This window comes from Metopolophium dirhodum, chromosome 7 (assembly GCF_019925205.1).
Source record: "Metopolophium dirhodum isolate CAU chromosome 7, ASM1992520v1, whole genome shotgun sequence".
Classification (NCBI taxonomy): Eukaryota; Metazoa; Arthropoda; class Insecta; order Hemiptera; family Aphididae; genus Metopolophium; species Metopolophium dirhodum.
The window spans coordinates 32,686,567-32,705,461 of NC_083566.1; the positions used below are offsets into that span (position 1 = coordinate 32,686,567).

The 18,895-nt window shown below is 26.8% G+C and overlaps 1 protein-coding gene across 1 annotated transcript in view; it reads right to left on the minus strand.

Annotated features, from left to right (window-relative positions):
- LOC132948159 (SAFB-like transcription modulator) overlaps window positions 1-17,990 on the minus strand; it is a 24,983-nt gene extending 6,993 nt beyond the window's left edge. The window contains 6 exon segments of the mRNA XM_061018508.1: window positions 2,418-2,703; window positions 5,529-5,553; window positions 14,141-14,236; window positions 14,303-14,955; window positions 15,521-15,707; window positions 17,573-17,990. Of these exon segments, the coding sequence (XP_060874491.1) occupies window positions 2,418-2,703; window positions 5,529-5,553; window positions 14,141-14,236; window positions 14,303-14,955; window positions 15,521-15,707; window positions 17,573-17,698 (1,373 nt within the window). The 5' untranslated portion in view covers window positions 17,699-17,990.
- Window positions 17,991-18,895: the final 905 nt, after the last annotated feature.

Sequence of the window (18,895 nt, forward strand, 5' to 3'; positions counted from 1 at the left end):
GTTATAATAGGGTAGGCATGACTGTTTTTAATTTTTATTAGCAGGTAATCTAACCCTTATTATCAAGTTGCGCCACTGGTCAGCTTGGGTTCAAATTTCTAATTATCTTCGTAATATACAAAAAAAAAACTTTTTACAATTATTAACTTAGTGTTATGAGAAAGTACCAAAGTCAAGACCAAAGTCACTTGAAAAATAATTTCGGGAGAATTATTATTATAAAAAATAATTTGCATAAATTTATGTCATGTAAAAAATACTTTTGATACTTTTCTTGATACAATAAATTATACATATTTTATGTGTACATTAATTACACATAATTATCAATTTTGTAATTTCTTCTTGGTGAAAAAGTTATTGAATATTGAAGACTTAACCGTCATTATAGTAAAAGACAAATTTCTTTTTTCTTATTTGTCATAGAATAATTTAAACTTTACTATTATTTAAAAATGTTTTAATTCTTGCAATTTTGTATGTATTTTTGTACAGTATATTAATATGCAATTTTTTCAATAATACATATCATCTTGAAATTGCACAATGACTATTATGCATCTTTTGATACAAATGGTAAGTATTATAAGTACAATATCAGTTTTTAATGTCAACAACATTCATTACTTTAATGTTTTTATGGCAATCTATAATAGTAAATTTCAAATTCAATTATGAAATAATTTTTTTCTTATAGTCGACTTGAGTTAACTAATTTGCTTCTTTATTTATTATTTTGATATCTTAATTTGTATTTGTAATTGACTTGACTTCAGTTAATGTCCATCCACATTTTTGAAATGTTCATTTTTACTATATTAATATTATTCATTTTCAACAGCTAGAATTGGGAATATCAACTTGTTATTGCCATGTACTAGTGTAGTAGTATTTTGTTTTCAAATAATATGCAATACATATATATGTTCAAACATGAGAATGTACAAAGTCATATTTCATCATCCAATTTCCGTTCATAATTCTTAACTAGAAAGTCCAACCAAAAGGTAATAGACAATAACTATGTTTTTTTCAAGTGACTTTATACCTATCACAATCACAATTCTGTAAAATGCAGTTTAGTTTTTAATTTAATCCCCATCCATAATAAGTTTAGTACAAATATTATAATGTATATATTAGTTAAATATATAATTTATAATTCAGGTATCTGGATAATACTTTTATAAATAATACAAATCAATACTTTAAACTAATATAAGTAGATATGCAGCGAAGAATTAGTAATTAAATATACTTTAAGTTATCAAACAGTTTTTGTTTTAAATATAACTTAATTTCTTATAAACAATTTACTTGAATTTATAATTTTTAATTTAATAGTATACAAAAGTAGACATCTATATTCCAGCAATTTAAGTATTTGACATACAAATTCTAATCCTGAGAATAATTTATAATCAAAACTTAAATAATTGTATATATCTATAATACTGCATTCTAACAAATTTGCTTTCAGAATTGAAAATTGAAATACAACAAATAGTAGTAATACTGATTCTGGATTGTAGATAATAAACTTTCATTGAAACTTATACATCAGATTTGCATACACAATAATTTAATTTGTTTGATTTTATAATTGACATGTCTATTAATAAATTGCCAGTTAAAAATATGACTAAGTTAAATAAATTGAAGTTCAAAAATGGTTATTTCAAAAATTGTATACCTACTTTAGATAATAAAAATTGAGAATATAAAGAAAGCAGTCCAATTTTGAATATTCCAGCTGAAAATTTGATTACTTAATTTCTTTATATTCTCAATTTGTCTGTTAATATTCAATGAATCTATAGTTGGTTTTTCTATCTCATTAGATAATAATTGTGTAAGCTGAATACATCAACATGTACAAATACATATTATATTAGTTGAAGGAAAATTAATACCTCTTAATGAAATTACTAGCTTGATAACACAATAATTATTAAAATTGTTAAATTATTTGCAAATAAAATTAAACCATTTAAACTTATATATGACAAAGCATTTGAAATAGTGAAACCTATATGCCGACTACTACATACATCAGTTGTATCTAAAATACATCCATGTACTTATTACCGCACATAATATATGCGACTGCAATTAAAAAAAACCTAACCCACATCTATTAAAAACAGTTTTTGGTTATAGATTATCTCCATTAACATATTTTGCATGTAATTTGGTGTATTCTAATTAAATTTATCCATATATAAAAAAAACATATATTAGTTTACAGTCACTAAAGCTCTACATGGGGTATTTATCCAAGCTTGGTTGTACTAAAAAAGATATAATAATGTTTTTTTTTTTTAAATTTTTTATAATTCCAAATATATCAGTCCTTGGCGCAATTTTCCGACGAAGGGATTAAGAATCAAGTTGTCGAGACTGTGTTCAAAACAAACCTCTGCTTATTGCCAGCTTCCACTTTATCTTTAACTTGTTTATCCTCTTCTTTCTTCTCATCTTTGGGCACACTGACACTGATGATGGGTTTTGCAATGCTGATGTCCTTGTCCTCTTTGTGGGTACTCCGTGGTTTATCCCCAACAGATGATCGCTTCTCAGTTGCACTGCGACGGCTTTTGACTAATCCAGTTGTTGCTCTACTGCTACTAGCAGTAACTGGATGGCGAGATTCACGCTGTTTGATCAATGTTTCTTCTTTGGTATGGTTCTCGGTCACTTCGTCTATATTGCGTCACACAAATTAAATATACATAAACACAAATTATCTATAAATGTACACAATATATCTGTGGTATAGATAATAAACAGGTAGAGTATTAACCTTAACCTATGTTCAAATTAAGAATAACAAGTTTAAATTTGAAAACAATAATACAAAAATATGAAGGGTTAGTACTTGGATAAACTGTGCGACTAATATACAAAAATAGAAAAATTAATTTAAAATTGTAAAATAAATCTCCTACATTTTCTGTACAATTTGGCCTACCTAAAAATTAATTATTTCTATTATGAATACCTATTAATTAAGAACACTTTTATTTATTAAGGAAAAGTTAAACATGAACATAGTATGTAACAAAAAGTGTAATATTAAAATATAATGATTATAATAGCATTAGTGCAAACTCCAACAATCGCAGGCAATTCTAATTCCTACATTTTAATTAATATAAGTAACATAATATAATTGTTATAAAAAACTAATAAATAATTAATAAAATACCATTCTAGAACAAATAATAATTAACTAGTAAAATTGACTATTTTTATATTCATTATCCTTGAACATTGTTGAGGGTAGTCATTTGGTCAGCATGACAGAATAAAAGTATCTTGAACATTTGAATGGATGAACTATTTCAGCTGATTAATTTATTTATGCATAATGTAATGTATAAAACCAATAAGACTACATTAACAAGTGCAAAAGCACTACTAAAATTAATGTAGTTTTGAAGAACTTCTTGGGACTAAAATTTTTTATTTTGCTAAAATAATTTTTATATTTTACTAATTAAAAAAATAATCAAATAACTGGTATTAATATTTGTATATCTGCTGTCTGGTAGCTTCACAATTTTTTATGTGTAATTTTTAGAAAATATATTATTTTCATAAAAGATTATATACTTTGAAATGTTAAGTCCATACAACATATCTGGATATTAAAATCCAACTTCTTTTTATTAGGAATAGGAACTAATACATTTTAAAAAAGATTCTTCCCATAAGGTTTTGAGTCTATGTATGTCCAAAATCTTCAAGTGGATGTGCATGCGTAATACAATATTATTTTTAATCTTCGGAAGCAATCAACAGAACTTGAGTAATAATATAAATAATAAATTTCTATATTTATTTCCATTTTTTCAGCTTCAGTAAACCATCTGTGTAAATTTGGTACAAACATTTTTTCAAATAGGTATTAGTTTTATATACTTTATAAAAATAAGATATTTAGCATTAACTATTTTTTGTTTTGGCTATTGCTACATAGTCTGTTGAGCTACTTAATTCTTGAACATCTTATGCAATTCATAACTTAATAATTTGAAAATTTGACTATAAGTTATGGGATTTTAAGTAAATTTAAATTATTTGTATATTTAGTAGCAGTTTAAATGATGATTTCTTCCTTTGTGTTGTTACTTATTTATTTACAGATATTTACATTGTTTTCCAGTTTCATACTTTTGAGGTTAGTACACATAAATTAATGTTCATCCAACCACAGTTAAAACTTAATGTTCTTTTGGTTGCTTCCAGACTGGAATCAGAATACTATTCCAGTTATATTCAAACTGGAACAATGTTTAAGTTTGATATCTTATAGTTTTACTTTTTCTATTCACTTAATTCACATGTTTATCGTTTTCTGTCCAATTGCTTGATGTCCACTAATATTGTTGTTGAACTATAAATATTCCTTTTTAAAAATAGATTGTTATTAGGGATGATAGTAGTCCAAATATTCCTAGCAGACACTTCATCATATTTGACATATTATAAGTCTGCTAAGTTTTGCATTGTAAGATATGTACATTTCTAATGGTTCAATACTGAATTTTCAATTATTGTGTTCTGTCTTACAAAATTAAAGATTTCTTGTGCGTTAAGTAATATTTCTGTGTGAAATGAAATAGTGATCAGTTCAGAGTGTTATAAGTTTATTATCATTGAATAAAGACACTTTCTTTTGTCTTATTTCATTTCCAATTTAACCTGTTATGTATCTAATAAGAAAATATTTTAGTGCTACCGCTCATTATTAAGTCATATGAATAAATAAACTTCCAAATAAATAAATAAAATAACTAGTTTGTCCATAAACATAAAAAGACATTCAATAAATGCATAAAATTATTAATTAAGTTAAAACACTGCCAGTCCTACAACTAATGGTAATAAAAAAAAATACATATTTATTAAGAACCTGTTTCCTAAATGTTTATCTTTAATGAAAATAATAAAATGGATATAAAAATAAACTTATATTAATTAATTGAAATAATTTCAAACTTCAAAATCAATAACCAAGAAATCAATATTTAATAAGATGTTATAAGCAGTCTACTTCATCTTGACCATCGGCGACTGTTATGATTACACAAAATCAAGGGTTTGAAAACTATTATATTGAAAAATTACAGTTATTTGTAATGTAATACTAACTAAAATGTTAAGTGTTCATATGAAATATGATTTAAATATTGTACATCCAACTTAAAAGATATTTATCATAACGAATTTTTTTAGTTGAAACTTTAACCATACATATGATAAATTATTTGTTTAGAATCCTTCTTTTAGTTTCCATTCAGAAAAAATCATACATTAAAATACATCAAATTCATAAACCTTAAACATGGACAGATATAAAATTGTACATACTTGTTAAATATGTACATTATATTATTTTACTTGATACTCCTAATTATAAGAAAACAAACAAACTCCCACATATTAAATTGTGCTAATATTAAGTTTTTAGCATAACAGTAAAAATATTAATATTTTTTTATTGATAATTAAGTTATAATTACCCTCTTTTTCAATGTTTGTATCTTCCTGAAAAAAAAAACCAATTGTTGTTAATATATAAAATTAATTAAACAGTTATAAACTTATAATATACTTTGGATGTTAGTATAGTTATGGGTATCTTGTTATACGCTCTTTACTATGTGATTTCTACAATGATGGTACCCATTTAATGCACATAGTCAAAGAATAGTTTGTGGGAAATGTGGGGCTCAAAATTGTAAAAATTAAATATAGACATATAGTAGAATTCCTGATATGCTTCCAAAGTAAAATATTATAAAATAATAAATATAATGAATTATTGCTGGTATCTTATTGAAACATAGTGGAGGGGAATCAATAAAAGGGACACATTTAACGCATTTTTAAGACATAGCACAAATATTTTAATATTTATTACTAATTAATTTATTATTTTTAAATTTTAAGTATATTTTAAATGAATAACATTTTAAATCGTATAATTTTAAGTGATAAATGATAAGTAATGAGACAATATAATATTTTAGATTCTGAGCGAAGCGATGAATGTATTGATTTTACAATGATGTGTGTTTTTTTTAATCTTTAATTTTTTTATTTTTATATCTGTGATCACCTTTTAGGACAGAAAAAATGCTTAGATTTTCTTCAACAGTATCTGATAGGAAAGTTAATCTAGTTGGTACTTTGGGGGGTCTAAAAATGAAAATTTCCCAGTAGTTATCAAAAGCGCCGTGAAAACCAAAAGAAAAATTAAGGAAAAACGGGAATTATTATTTTTGAGAAAATCGATTTTGGTTTTTGGTGCAAGTCTAAAACAAATGACCGTAGGTATATGAAATTTTGACTGAATGTTTATATTAGCATTTTCTATACACCATAACATTTTCCAAATATTTTGACTTATTTTGAGCTGTTTACAGATATTTTCAGTTTCCATTTTTTTTAGTTTTTTTTCCCTATAAATATTAATAAAATTTAATTTGTTGGTTAAAAAAGCTTGAAAATTTAATAGAAGGCTCCTAGGTTATTGTTTCAAAGGCAGATGAAAAAAATTAAAAATCCTTAGTCACAGTTTTTATTTATAAGCATTTAAAGTTCAAATTTTGACAAAATACGGAAAAATCACGAAAACTAGCAAATTATTTAGAGTTGAGAATTCATAAAAATTTTTCTTTTTAAATCTAAGATATGAAAATGTAATATAAGAATTCCTTATAAGTTTGTCTACCTTTATCAAAAAAAAAATGTCTACAAGAAACTTAAATTAAATTTTTATGAGCGTTTGAAATTCATATTTTTACAACATTTGATATTCACTTGATTTCTCATGTAACAATTTTCTTATTTTGTTGTAATTAAAAAAAAAATGACTGTAGATACTTGAAAATTTCACTGAATGTTTATATTAGCATTTTCTATACACAATAAAATTTTGAAAATAATTTAACTCTATTTGAGCTGTTTACATGGTCAGTTTTCAATGTTTTTAGTTTTTTTTTCTATAATTATTAATAAACTTTTATTTGTTGGGTAAAAAAGTGTGAAAACTTAATGCAAGGCTCCTGATATATTATTACAAAAGCAATTGAAAAATATTAAAAATACATAGGCACAATTTTATTTTTATAAGCATTTAAAGTTCAAATTTTGACTAAATTTAATTATTATATTGTAGTTGAAAATTTATAAAATGTTCAACTTTTATAGCTAAGGATTGAAAATTCCAAAAAAGGTACCATGTAAATAGGGTTTATATAAATTACTTTATTCACAATATTATCATCAAATATACTTGGTAATATCATAGGCTGACTGACAGTTTTCGCTCAGAATCGTATTTCTCATACAATGATATTATATCATTGAATTCAAATTTAACACCATCCATTACAGTGACCCACTTGTCACCTACTGTACAGCAGAGCGACATCCACTTACCCACCTTTTTAATATTATATTACCAATTTATTATGATTTTTAATATCTAATAAACTACCTATTTATAAAAATGTTTAATAATAGACTACCTATTTATAATAATTTTGAGAATTATTCATTAAGTCATTTAAGTCTAAAACTACTTTTACATCATCCACTACTTACAAGAATATAATATTGTTTAAATTTTGATGTCGTCGCAAAAACAGTCAAGCGCAAACTGCAGTCACAATGTTAGCATTAGAGTTGTATAAGACACAACTAAATCCAAGATATATATTTATTATATTCTAGACTCTCAATAACAAAAAATAAAGAAATTTGAAAAATAAAACCACCAACAAAATTTGAATATAACAACCAGTTGTGTAAGATAGTTTCATATTTTAGATTCTGAGGTAATAAAAATATTGATTTTATAATATAGTTTATTCTTTTTTTGTGTTTGTCATCAGCTTTTGGAGCAATAAGAATGTTTAGTTTCTTACCTTCAATATCTTTCCTGGTAAGAAAGTGAATCTAGTTTGCATGGTTCAAAAGCAAAAAAAAATGATCAGTAATTATCTAAATAATTACAGAAAAATGGAATTTTAACTGAAAATCAGTTTTTATTACTTAGTTAAAAAAACTACAGAAAAATCAGATACTTGAAATTTTTACAAAATGTTTACATTTTTCTAATTTGTTTACATAGTAAAATAAAAAAATGTTTTTCTTTATTTAACCTATTTATAGATATTTGAAATTTTCGATAAAACATTATTTCATTTGGTCATAAAATTTGAAAACATAAAACAAGATTCCTCATAAATTTTTATTTTCATAAGCATTTTGAATTCAAATTTGGACAAAAATTGTCAAATTCATATAAATGTGTAGATAACTTCATAGTTTAAAATTGATAAAATATTCAATTTTTATAGGTAAGACTTGAAAATGTAATATAAGATTCCTCGTAAACAATTTGGCCAAAAATTAGATACTCAACAAAGAATAACAATTTTATCTACAAATCAGAGAACAATGGATGATATTGGTAAAGTGAACAAAACGCATATATGCAGAATAATTTTTTATGTTTTAAAGTAATCTTAGAGTAGAATCACCCATTACAAAAAAGATATAGAATAATATTTTTGAGGTAATTTTATATCGATTTGTCTAAAAACAATGTAAACATCATTTAAATGTACAACTTTTTTTGTTTATTTTGAATTCGAATACAAAGTTGAATATAAAGTCAAATAACAATAAAATATAAAATCGATACACTGTCTAAAATCGATTTTTTGTAATACCAAACTACTAAAGTAAATTTTCAAAAAATTTTGGAGAATTTTATTAATATTATTATAAAGTTATGATCAAAAATTGTACAGTATCAAAAAGGTCATAACTTGCTTCTTAATAAAAATATCAATAAAAGCCTCCTCTGCCTTAAATAATAATTTTACCTTTAAATTTTATAACAGATCAATTCACTCTAATTTTAGAATTAACAGAGTAAATTGCATTATTGTGAATGAAAAATTTGCCATAATGTACATTTGGTAGACGGAGACACCTCATGCAGGTATGGCGTTCTCTGAACGAAGATTATTGAGCGTTGATCAGGAATTTAGGAAATGTTAAACCTACTGATTCTACTTATTTGTGTACACAGTATAATTAATACAATGATAAACCAAATTTAATTAACGCATTTGATCCTATTGACCATTACAAATTAAGATAACTTAGAAAAACAATATATTTATCATAAATTATTATTTAAAAAAACAGAAGTTTTACTATTACCAATATTGTAAGAAACCAGCACAGACACTTTTGAAATTGGGAGTGCTTAGCACTCCCAAGTCCCCTCTCCTAGTTGTACCATGCATGCAACCTTCCAATTATAATGTTACATCCAGTCACAAACTAATTGGTTAGTAGAGTATCAATCAGAGAACAATGGATGGTATTGGTATAGCGAACATATAAATAGAAACCAATCAATATGAGTTATCTCAGAGTGCAGTTCGCAGATTATAAATATGCAACCTTTAAACTATAATGTTACATCCGGTCACAAACTAATTGGTTAGTAGAGTATCAATCAGAGAACAATGGATGGTATTGGTATAGCGAACATATAAATAGAAACAAATCAATATGAGTTATCTCAGAGTGCAGTTTGCAGATTATAAATATGCAACCTTTCAACTATAATGTTACATCCGGTCACAAACTAATTGCTTAGTAGAGTATCAATCAGAGAACAATGGATGGTATTGGTATAGCGAACATATAAATAGAAACAAATCAATATGAGTTATCTCAGAGTGCAGTCCGCAAATTACAAACATGCAACCTTTCAACTATAATGTTACATCCGGTCACAAACTAATTGGTTAATAGGGTATCAATCAGAGAACAATGGATGGTATTGGTATAGCGAACATATAAATAGAAACAAATCAATATGAGTTATCTCAGAGTGCAGTTCGCAGATTATAAATATGCAACCTTTCAACTATAATGTTACATCCGGTCACAAACTAATTGCTTAGTAGAGTATCAATCAGAGAACAATGGATGGTATTGGTATAGCGAACATATAAATAGAAACAAATCAATATGAGTTATCTCAGAGTGCAGTTCGCAGATTATAAATATGCAACCTTTCAACTATAATGTTACATCCGGTCACAAACTAATTGGTTAGTAGAGTATCAATCAGAGAACAATGGATGGTATTGGTATAGCGAACATATAAATAGAAACAAATCAATATGAGTTATCTCAGAGTGCAGTTCGCAGATTATAAATATGCAATCTTTCAACTATAATGTTACATCCGGTCACAAACTAATTGGTTAGTAGAGTATCAATCAGAGAACAATGGATGGTATTGGTATAGCGAACATATAAATAGAAACAAATCAATATGAGTTATCTCAGAGTGCAGTTCGCAGATTATAAATATGCAACCTTTAAACTATAATGTTACATCCGGTCACAAACTAATTGGTTAGTAGAGTATCAATCAGAGAACAATGGATGGTATTGGTATAGCGAACATATAAATAGAAACAAATCAATATGAGTTATCTCAGAGTGCAGTCCGCAAATTACAAACATGCAACCTTTCAACTATAATGTTACATCCGGTCACAAACTAATTGGTTAATAGGGTATCAATCAGAGAACAATGGATGGTATTGGTATAGCGAACATATAAATAGAAACAAATCAATATGAGTTATCTCAGAGTGCAGTTCGCAGATTATAAATATGCAACCTTTCAACTATAATGTTACATCCGGTCACAAACTAATTGCTTAGTAGAGTATCAATCAGAGAACAATGGATGGTATTGGTATAGCGAACATATAAATAGAAACAAATCAATATGAGTTATCTCAGAGTGCAGTTCGCAGATTATAAATATGCAACCTTTCAACTATAATGTTACATCCGGTCACAAACTAATTGGTTAGTAGAGTATCAATCAGAGAACAATGGATGGTATTGGTATAGCGAACATATAAATAGAAACAAATCAATATGAGTTATCTCAGAGTGCAGTTCGCAGATTATAAATATGCAATCTTTCAACTATAATGTTACATCCGGTCACAAACTAATTGGTTAGTAGAGTATCAATCAGAGAACAATGGATGGTATTGGTATAGCGAACATATAAATAGAAACAAATCAATATGAGTTATCTCAGAGTGCAGTTCGCAGATTATAAATATGCAACCTTTAAACTATAATGTTACATCCGGTCACAAACTAATTGGTTAGTAGAGTATCAATCAGAGAACAATGGATGGTATTGGTATAGCGAACATATAAATAGAAACAAATCAATATGAGTTATCTCAGAGTGCAGTCCGCAAATTACAAACATGCAACCTTTCAACTATAATGTTACATCCGGTCACAAACTAATTGGTTAATAGGGTATCAATCAGAGAACAATGGATGGTATTGGTATAGCGAACATATAAATAGAAACAAATCAATATGAGTTATCTCAGAGTGCAGTTCGCAGATTATAAATATGCAACCTTTCAACTATAATGTTACATCCGGTCACAAACTAATTGCTTAGTAGAGTATCAATCAGAGAACAATGGATGGTATTGGTATAGCGAACATATAAATAGAAACAAATCAATATGAGTTATCTCAGAGTGCAGTTCGCAGATTATAAATATGCAACCTTTCAACTATAATGTTACATCCGGTCACAAACTAATTGGTTAGTAGAGTATCAATCAGAGAACAATGGATGGTATTGGTATAGCGAACATATAAATAGAAACAAATCAATATGAGTTATCTCAGAGTGCAGTTCGCAGATTATAAATATGCAATCTTTCAACTATAATGTTACATCCGGTCACAAACTAATTGGTTAGTAGAGTATCAATCAGAGAACAATGGATGGTATTGGTATAGCATATAAATAGAAACAAATCAATATGATTAATCTCAGTTATTAATTTAAAAATATTATTTGAGAGAACTTGAAAGTTTTAAATGTATTTCTATGTTTTATACACACAATGATATTTTGAAAACATTTTGCTTCATTTTAAACTATTGCCTATTTTTACCACAAATGTATTAATATCGTTAAAGGGTAAGGGAGTATCAAGGTTATCTACTCAGTTTGGCGGTCGAAATTATATTGCTGGTCCATGTGGCGAACATGGTGAAATTTAACCATTAATTAACAGGGCCTATATTTGTTTGTAGATGACAAAAGGTTTATAGAAAATCGTTTATTTTGACTAGATTACAATGATTTTAGTGACTACATATGCTTTACATGAATAAATACTTGAATGTAAAAACCATTAAATATAATTTAAATTATATATTTCTTATTTAGCACAATCTTCAAGGATACAGCTATTATCATAAAGTATAGCTTTATATTATATGTAATTAGGTACATATTTGATAATTTTTTTGTTTGAGAAAGTAAATACCTCTAATTATTTTATAAAAGCTTTTCTTTATATTTAAAGAATTAAATATTATTCTAGATGTATTTACTTTGTGTAGTGTTTATTTTGCTTTGGTGCAGTCTGTCTTATCATACAGTATAGTTGTATGGGGGTCTGCTTACCTGACCACTATAGAACAATTCGACACTACACATAGAATCTTAATGAGAATTGCATTAAAAGGCTATGACAGAATGAATACCTCACAACTTTTTGACATTCTAGGAATATTTAATATAAAACAACTCTTCTAAGTACTTTTCGTTAATCCGACTACATTCTGATTTGAATATCAGAGTTAATGAGTCCTTATATAATAATTCATTTTTAGTATACTCTTGTAATAGATTTTCACTATTATAAATTTTAAAAAACTTGCTAAAGTCATAATATTATTCGTATAGCTAATATCTAAAGTCTCCCCCTCTCATCAAAAGCATTCTTAAAGAGAGGAGTAATCAGCTCAGTTCATAAAATTACTTATGTTTGTTTTTTTTTTCTTTTCTTGTTTGTATTTTATCTGAGTTGAATAAATTATTATTAAATTTTCCAATAATTAAAAAAAATAATAGAAACCCTTGACCTTTAGATTAGGTTAGGTAGCAGTTTTTTAAATAATTTAATTATTATTATAAAGGTTTTTATAATATAAGCTATCAATTCTACTTTCTCTGAAGTTATACCTAAATATGAAATTAAAAGTTGTAAAATTGTTTTCACACTTGATAACTAAGGCCTTGTCTAATGCAAATCTAATTGGATATATATTAAAGAACAGTGAAACTCATTGGAATTGTATGTAATATAATTTATTTGTTTTAAAATATTATTCAATATATGGCGTCATTCACTGATATGCACAATTTACTATTCCGTTTTATTGTAGGCCCATGATTTCTGTAACAAAATAATCTATAAATGTGCGATATTCCTAGTGGCACATTATTACGTGAATTTCTATAAAAAGATCATGGCCCTATACAATTAACTTTTGCATATCAGTTAATGGTGGATATATTGAAAATATGATACTGACATTCATTCAAAATTAAACCGATTTCAAAATTGTTTTATTCTTCATATCATAAAAGAATAACTCTACAAAACAACTTTTTTTCTAATACCATAGTAAAGGGGAGGCTATTAGTCATGTATTACATTCAAAAATACTGCACTATAATATAGCACTACCTAACCTGAGTAGAATACCGTTGGCAGTATTGAGTATTAATGATTTATCATTGATTTCAAACTGTACACATACATTATAGTGACTCAACAATGAGGTACACCTACTGTACAGCAAAGCGGTTAGGTTACCAACCTCCCCGGTCAACATTTTTGAAAATATAATATTGATTTTGGTATCTCATCATGCAGTATACTGTAGCAGTAATAATTTATTGAATTATAATTTTAAATGTTTAAAACATTATTCTATTATCCACCTAATCATCATCAAAATAATTGTTTTTAAAGCTATTCAATTTTAAAATATTAAATATAAATACAAAATATATGTAAACTAAATTAATGGTTAATACCTATCAGAATTTATAATAATATAATATAAGTGCTAGGTAGTAGCTAGTTATTTTTAAAACAAATAAACTATTTTAAGACTGAAATTAGAATACTGCGAAAAATATTAAAAACCTTACAAAATGTAAGTATTTATTTACCTCATCAGCAAATAATTTAATATCATCTTCTCCAATTGTCAAGTTAATGGAATCTTCATTATTGTCATCTTTATTATGTTCCTGAGTAGATTTTTCCTGAATTGAGTAAAAATGTAATAGTTAAACAACAATTAAATTTGAAAATATTTAATATAAACTTACTGTATTATTAGTTTGGTTAAAATTGTTGGTACTATAATTTTTTTCTTCTTCATCAACTTCATGATCCAATTCTTCATCGATTTCATGATCCAATTCTTCATCTTGTATATCATCTTCGTCTTCATTGGTTTCTGGTACAATTTCTTTTACTCCAGTGAAATTTTTTTTATATTTTTGTTCTTCAATATCATTGTTAATTATAGAACTATTTTCTTTGACTTCTGCATCAGTACCTAAATTATTCAAACATTTAGTTTGTTTTATTTCATTACCTTTTACGTCATCTATAAAATTGTTTGTATTCTTAAGATTGATTTGTGCAACATCTATTTCACCTTCAAATTCTTTTGTATTTTCGTGAGTACTAGTTGAGTCAGAATCTATAGCAATTACAGTTTGATTTTCATGAGATGAAATGGCATTTATTACTCCTGCCTCATTTAGTTGTGCTTCATCGGCATCAATTTCCTTGGCTTCTGCTTCATTTGAATCAATTACATCAGGATTAATTATATCTAATAAAATTTTTTTTGAATCCTCAGAACTAGCAATGACATTGCTACTGTCTACTTGTTCTTGATTTACATCATCATTTTCTTTTTGTGAAATACTTGAAGTAATTTTTTCAACTTTTAATTGTGTCATACACGTTTCTAAACAAAACAATTTTAATTATATAAATAACAGTGTCCTAGCTGATTTGCACGCAAACGAGGAAACACAAAATAGCTTGTATTTTGTCGTATGCGGGAGGAATAGCATGGTGAGAATAGAATTTGCGCCAGCTAGAACATTACTTAAAAGTTAACTGTAATTAAATGTAGTTAAATATAAATTAAAATACATTTTCGTAATTTTAAGGAAAAAATATTTCACTCGTATATTATAATTGCAATTAAAGTAAAACTACTGACTCTGTTAAATATAAAACTTAATACTGATCAGTCTACATCTTATCAAAACTATGAAGATTGTATAAAATATTGTGTTTGGGCGGCGCTTGTGGACATTTTTTTATGAACATTTTCATGTGAGGGAAGGTAATTTTCGGATAAGTTGTATGCTTATAAATTAAAAATGCATCATTAACGTAGGTATGTTCATGTTTTTTTATAAGCATATAAACATATGTTATAGATATCAGTCATGCTATTATACCTATAGTACCTACTTAATAGTTAATATCTTAATTCATTTTTTATAATTTCAAAAACTTACTAGACTTTGGTCCAGGTCTTCTGCCAATCACATTTTTCTTAATTGTTTTTGTAGGAGTAACTGGTTTTTTTTTTTCAACACTAGGAGACTTTTTTTCTGGTATTAATGATTTTTCAGTGTTAACATTTTTAAATTCAAATTTATCAAAAACACAATTTTCTGGATCTTCTCCTTCTTCAAGAAGTGCCTGAAATAAGATTAACATACTCGTTGGTATTACATTAAATCACAATATATTAATAAAACTATGGCAAATTAAAATTAAAGATAAACACGCGAAAAAGAACTTATCTTAACCTCTTAAAAAATATTTTTATTATAAATGTATCCTAGTAAACAATACATTTATTGTCGCTTGTTTTTTTTTATAATTTTATTCAGTTGATTTATATTTTATAAGTTTATTGATTTATCTATATAGACCAAAATTAAAGTTTGTCTGGATGACTGGATGAGCTTTATGCATTCTTAAAACGGCTGGACCGATTTTGATGAAATATTTTGTGTGATTGAGTGGTTGTATAATTTTAAAAGTAAATATAGATTTAGTAAATAGACTGACTACACGGACCCGCGACATTCATCATTTCATACCTATTATTTAATTCTAATTTAAAAATATTTGATCTGTTTTTTTTTTTTGGTTATTAGGTATAGGCACACTCACAAGAGAAAGGGGGTCAAGAGATTTAAACCTCCCACTATTGGCTGTAATTTTACTTGCCCGTTTTTTGTGTACTGATACCCGTTTACAAGTTTTCCTAGAAATTATACACAACCCCTCCCCCCACACATTTCAAATTCCTAAGAATGCAACTGATATTAGGTAATGAACATTTAATGGTTATCGCATAATTTGATTTAATTCGAAATGTATTGCATATTGAAATTAAAATTGAATTGTTAATGAATATATCACTATAGGTAGTATTGATTTGAATTTGAATTTAACAATAAATTAATGTATTGGATGAAAAATCCCTAGCGGAGACATTTTAGATAAATAGTAATAGTTGAATATTTCTATACCAAATTATTTTGAGAAACTTATGAGGTATACTTATATTCTCCAATAGGTAATGCAATATGATTAGGACGGATTAAGATGAATTTAGGCATTATATCACCCAGTTATTAAAATTATTACCCACTAGACGTCTAAAATATTTCACTATCCAACAATTGAGTCTCCTAGTATACTAGTTAAAATATCCACAGTTGTGGGCTAAGATAGTTAAAAGTCAGTGACAGTTAGGTCAACAAATTATTACCGAACGTAAAATATACATGAATCTATGTAGATAAGAAGAATTTGTCCTTAGCTAATAAAAAAAATCACAACTAGAAGGTTAAATTTACATCATATTAAAATTAACAATGCAGTATTCATTAAATTAATACCTACAAATTTCAGCAATTTAATATAGCTTAGGCTGATTGAACTAGAACCTAAGACAGCAATTATTTTAAATTAGTGTTTGGTAAGTGGTTAACAATCGTTACAACTTCATACTTAATAATTATGTTAGGCTTTTTTCTCATTACCTAATTTTGGGAACAACATGGAGGCTACAATTGAAATCTATTTTTTTATTGATATCAAAATGGGTTTATGATCACAATTAAAATATATTCACCTTTATTACAGACTACAATAATTGCCAATTGGTTCTAAAACGTATACAACCTACCAATAGCATTAGGTTTCATTTAATGCATTGGCAAATGTCTATTAAGGATGATGCAACACAAAATAAGTAGAAATAGTTACCTAGTAATAGAAACCTAGTTATATTGCATATAATATGGACAAATATTTTCATTTATTATTTGCTATTCAAATTTTAAAAGTAATAATACCTATCATAAAAGTAAAACATCAAAAGCTGAAAGTAGGATTACACAGTTACATAGTACTTCAAAAAACAATAAACTATGTTCATATCATGAAAAATCCAACTTCAAAAAACGCTATACATTGTGTTGAAAATAATCAAACCATGTACCGTTGTTTTTTTTATTTTGGCAATATCACCAGTTGTATACACTTACCTTTTGCAAACGCTCTAAAAGTATCGCTTTTACTCCTGTTTTATCCAAATCACGTTTTTCTAATTCCGAACGTAATTCAGTCACCTTCAAATCACAAACTTTTCGCGGTTCTAACTTTTCCGACATTATAATTGAACGTAAACTCTACTCAGTATTTTAGTATATAGTATTTGCACAATAGAGTTTTGAAGATCTATTGCGTAATGTCTATAGTACACTATATATATATTCAATATTTACTTATTACAACTTCCACTGTGACACTAAAGATGAAAATGAAACCCAAAATATGAGGTTATACGAAAAGATTGAGCGTCTCAATAACGAGTAATAACTACCTATGGGCATTGGTCAATGAGCATAAATTTAGTAGAGCAGTAGACGAATGTTGGGCCTCACAAGTCACAACAATTGAGTCGCAAATTGCAATTCACAAATAAGATGTTTTGGTTGGTTTTCGTATTAATCAGTGTGACCACAATGTAAGCGTGAAACTTTGATGGACATAAAAAATCCACAATACCTTCATGACTAGTATCATAGAACACGTCTAGTATGACGCTCCAATAATTTAATAATTTTCCAAAATGGGTCACTTCCATAGATAAGTTTAGCAGCAGTAGGGCACTACAAGGTTATGTTTTTTTTTTGAAGTATAGATTACATTATTAGTATACATTTATAGTGCCTTAGCAGGCTGCACTGCTGCAGCAGCTATCATGGTCGTTCCCTAAAAAATTTGGGAACCTTTGACGGAACACTACTTTTTGTTCCACAAATGTATTATATTTTAGTTCTAATGTTTTTTCTTTTTCTGAGAAGTTCTTGTATACTATGTATACTATTGTTCTATGGTAGCAGTGGCGTATTAACTGTGGAGGGGGGGTGTCCATGGGGTCCGGACCACCACCAATAAAAAATACCTATCTAAACATCTAATATAATATATTAATATATTAAAATATTCTGTAGCGGAGCCCCCCACTTAAATGTGTTTGAAAATTAGCTGGACTCACTCCAATCTCCATGAAAAATTCTTAAATATGCCACTGAATGCTAGTATTGTTCTATATGTGCTAGTACCAAAGCCAATTTGTTTAAATTTAATTAATATCCATTATCCAAAATGTAGATATTTTGTTCCGACGATTATTTATTCTAAAAAATATTTGTTCCAACGACCATTTGTTCCATTGTCTTTTTATGCCACTAGCCAATACATTACAATTTTTTTTTTGTTCTAGGATGCATTCATATATATTCGAATATATGTATTAATTTTTATTATATTAATTAATCATAACAAAAGCTAACCAAATGTGA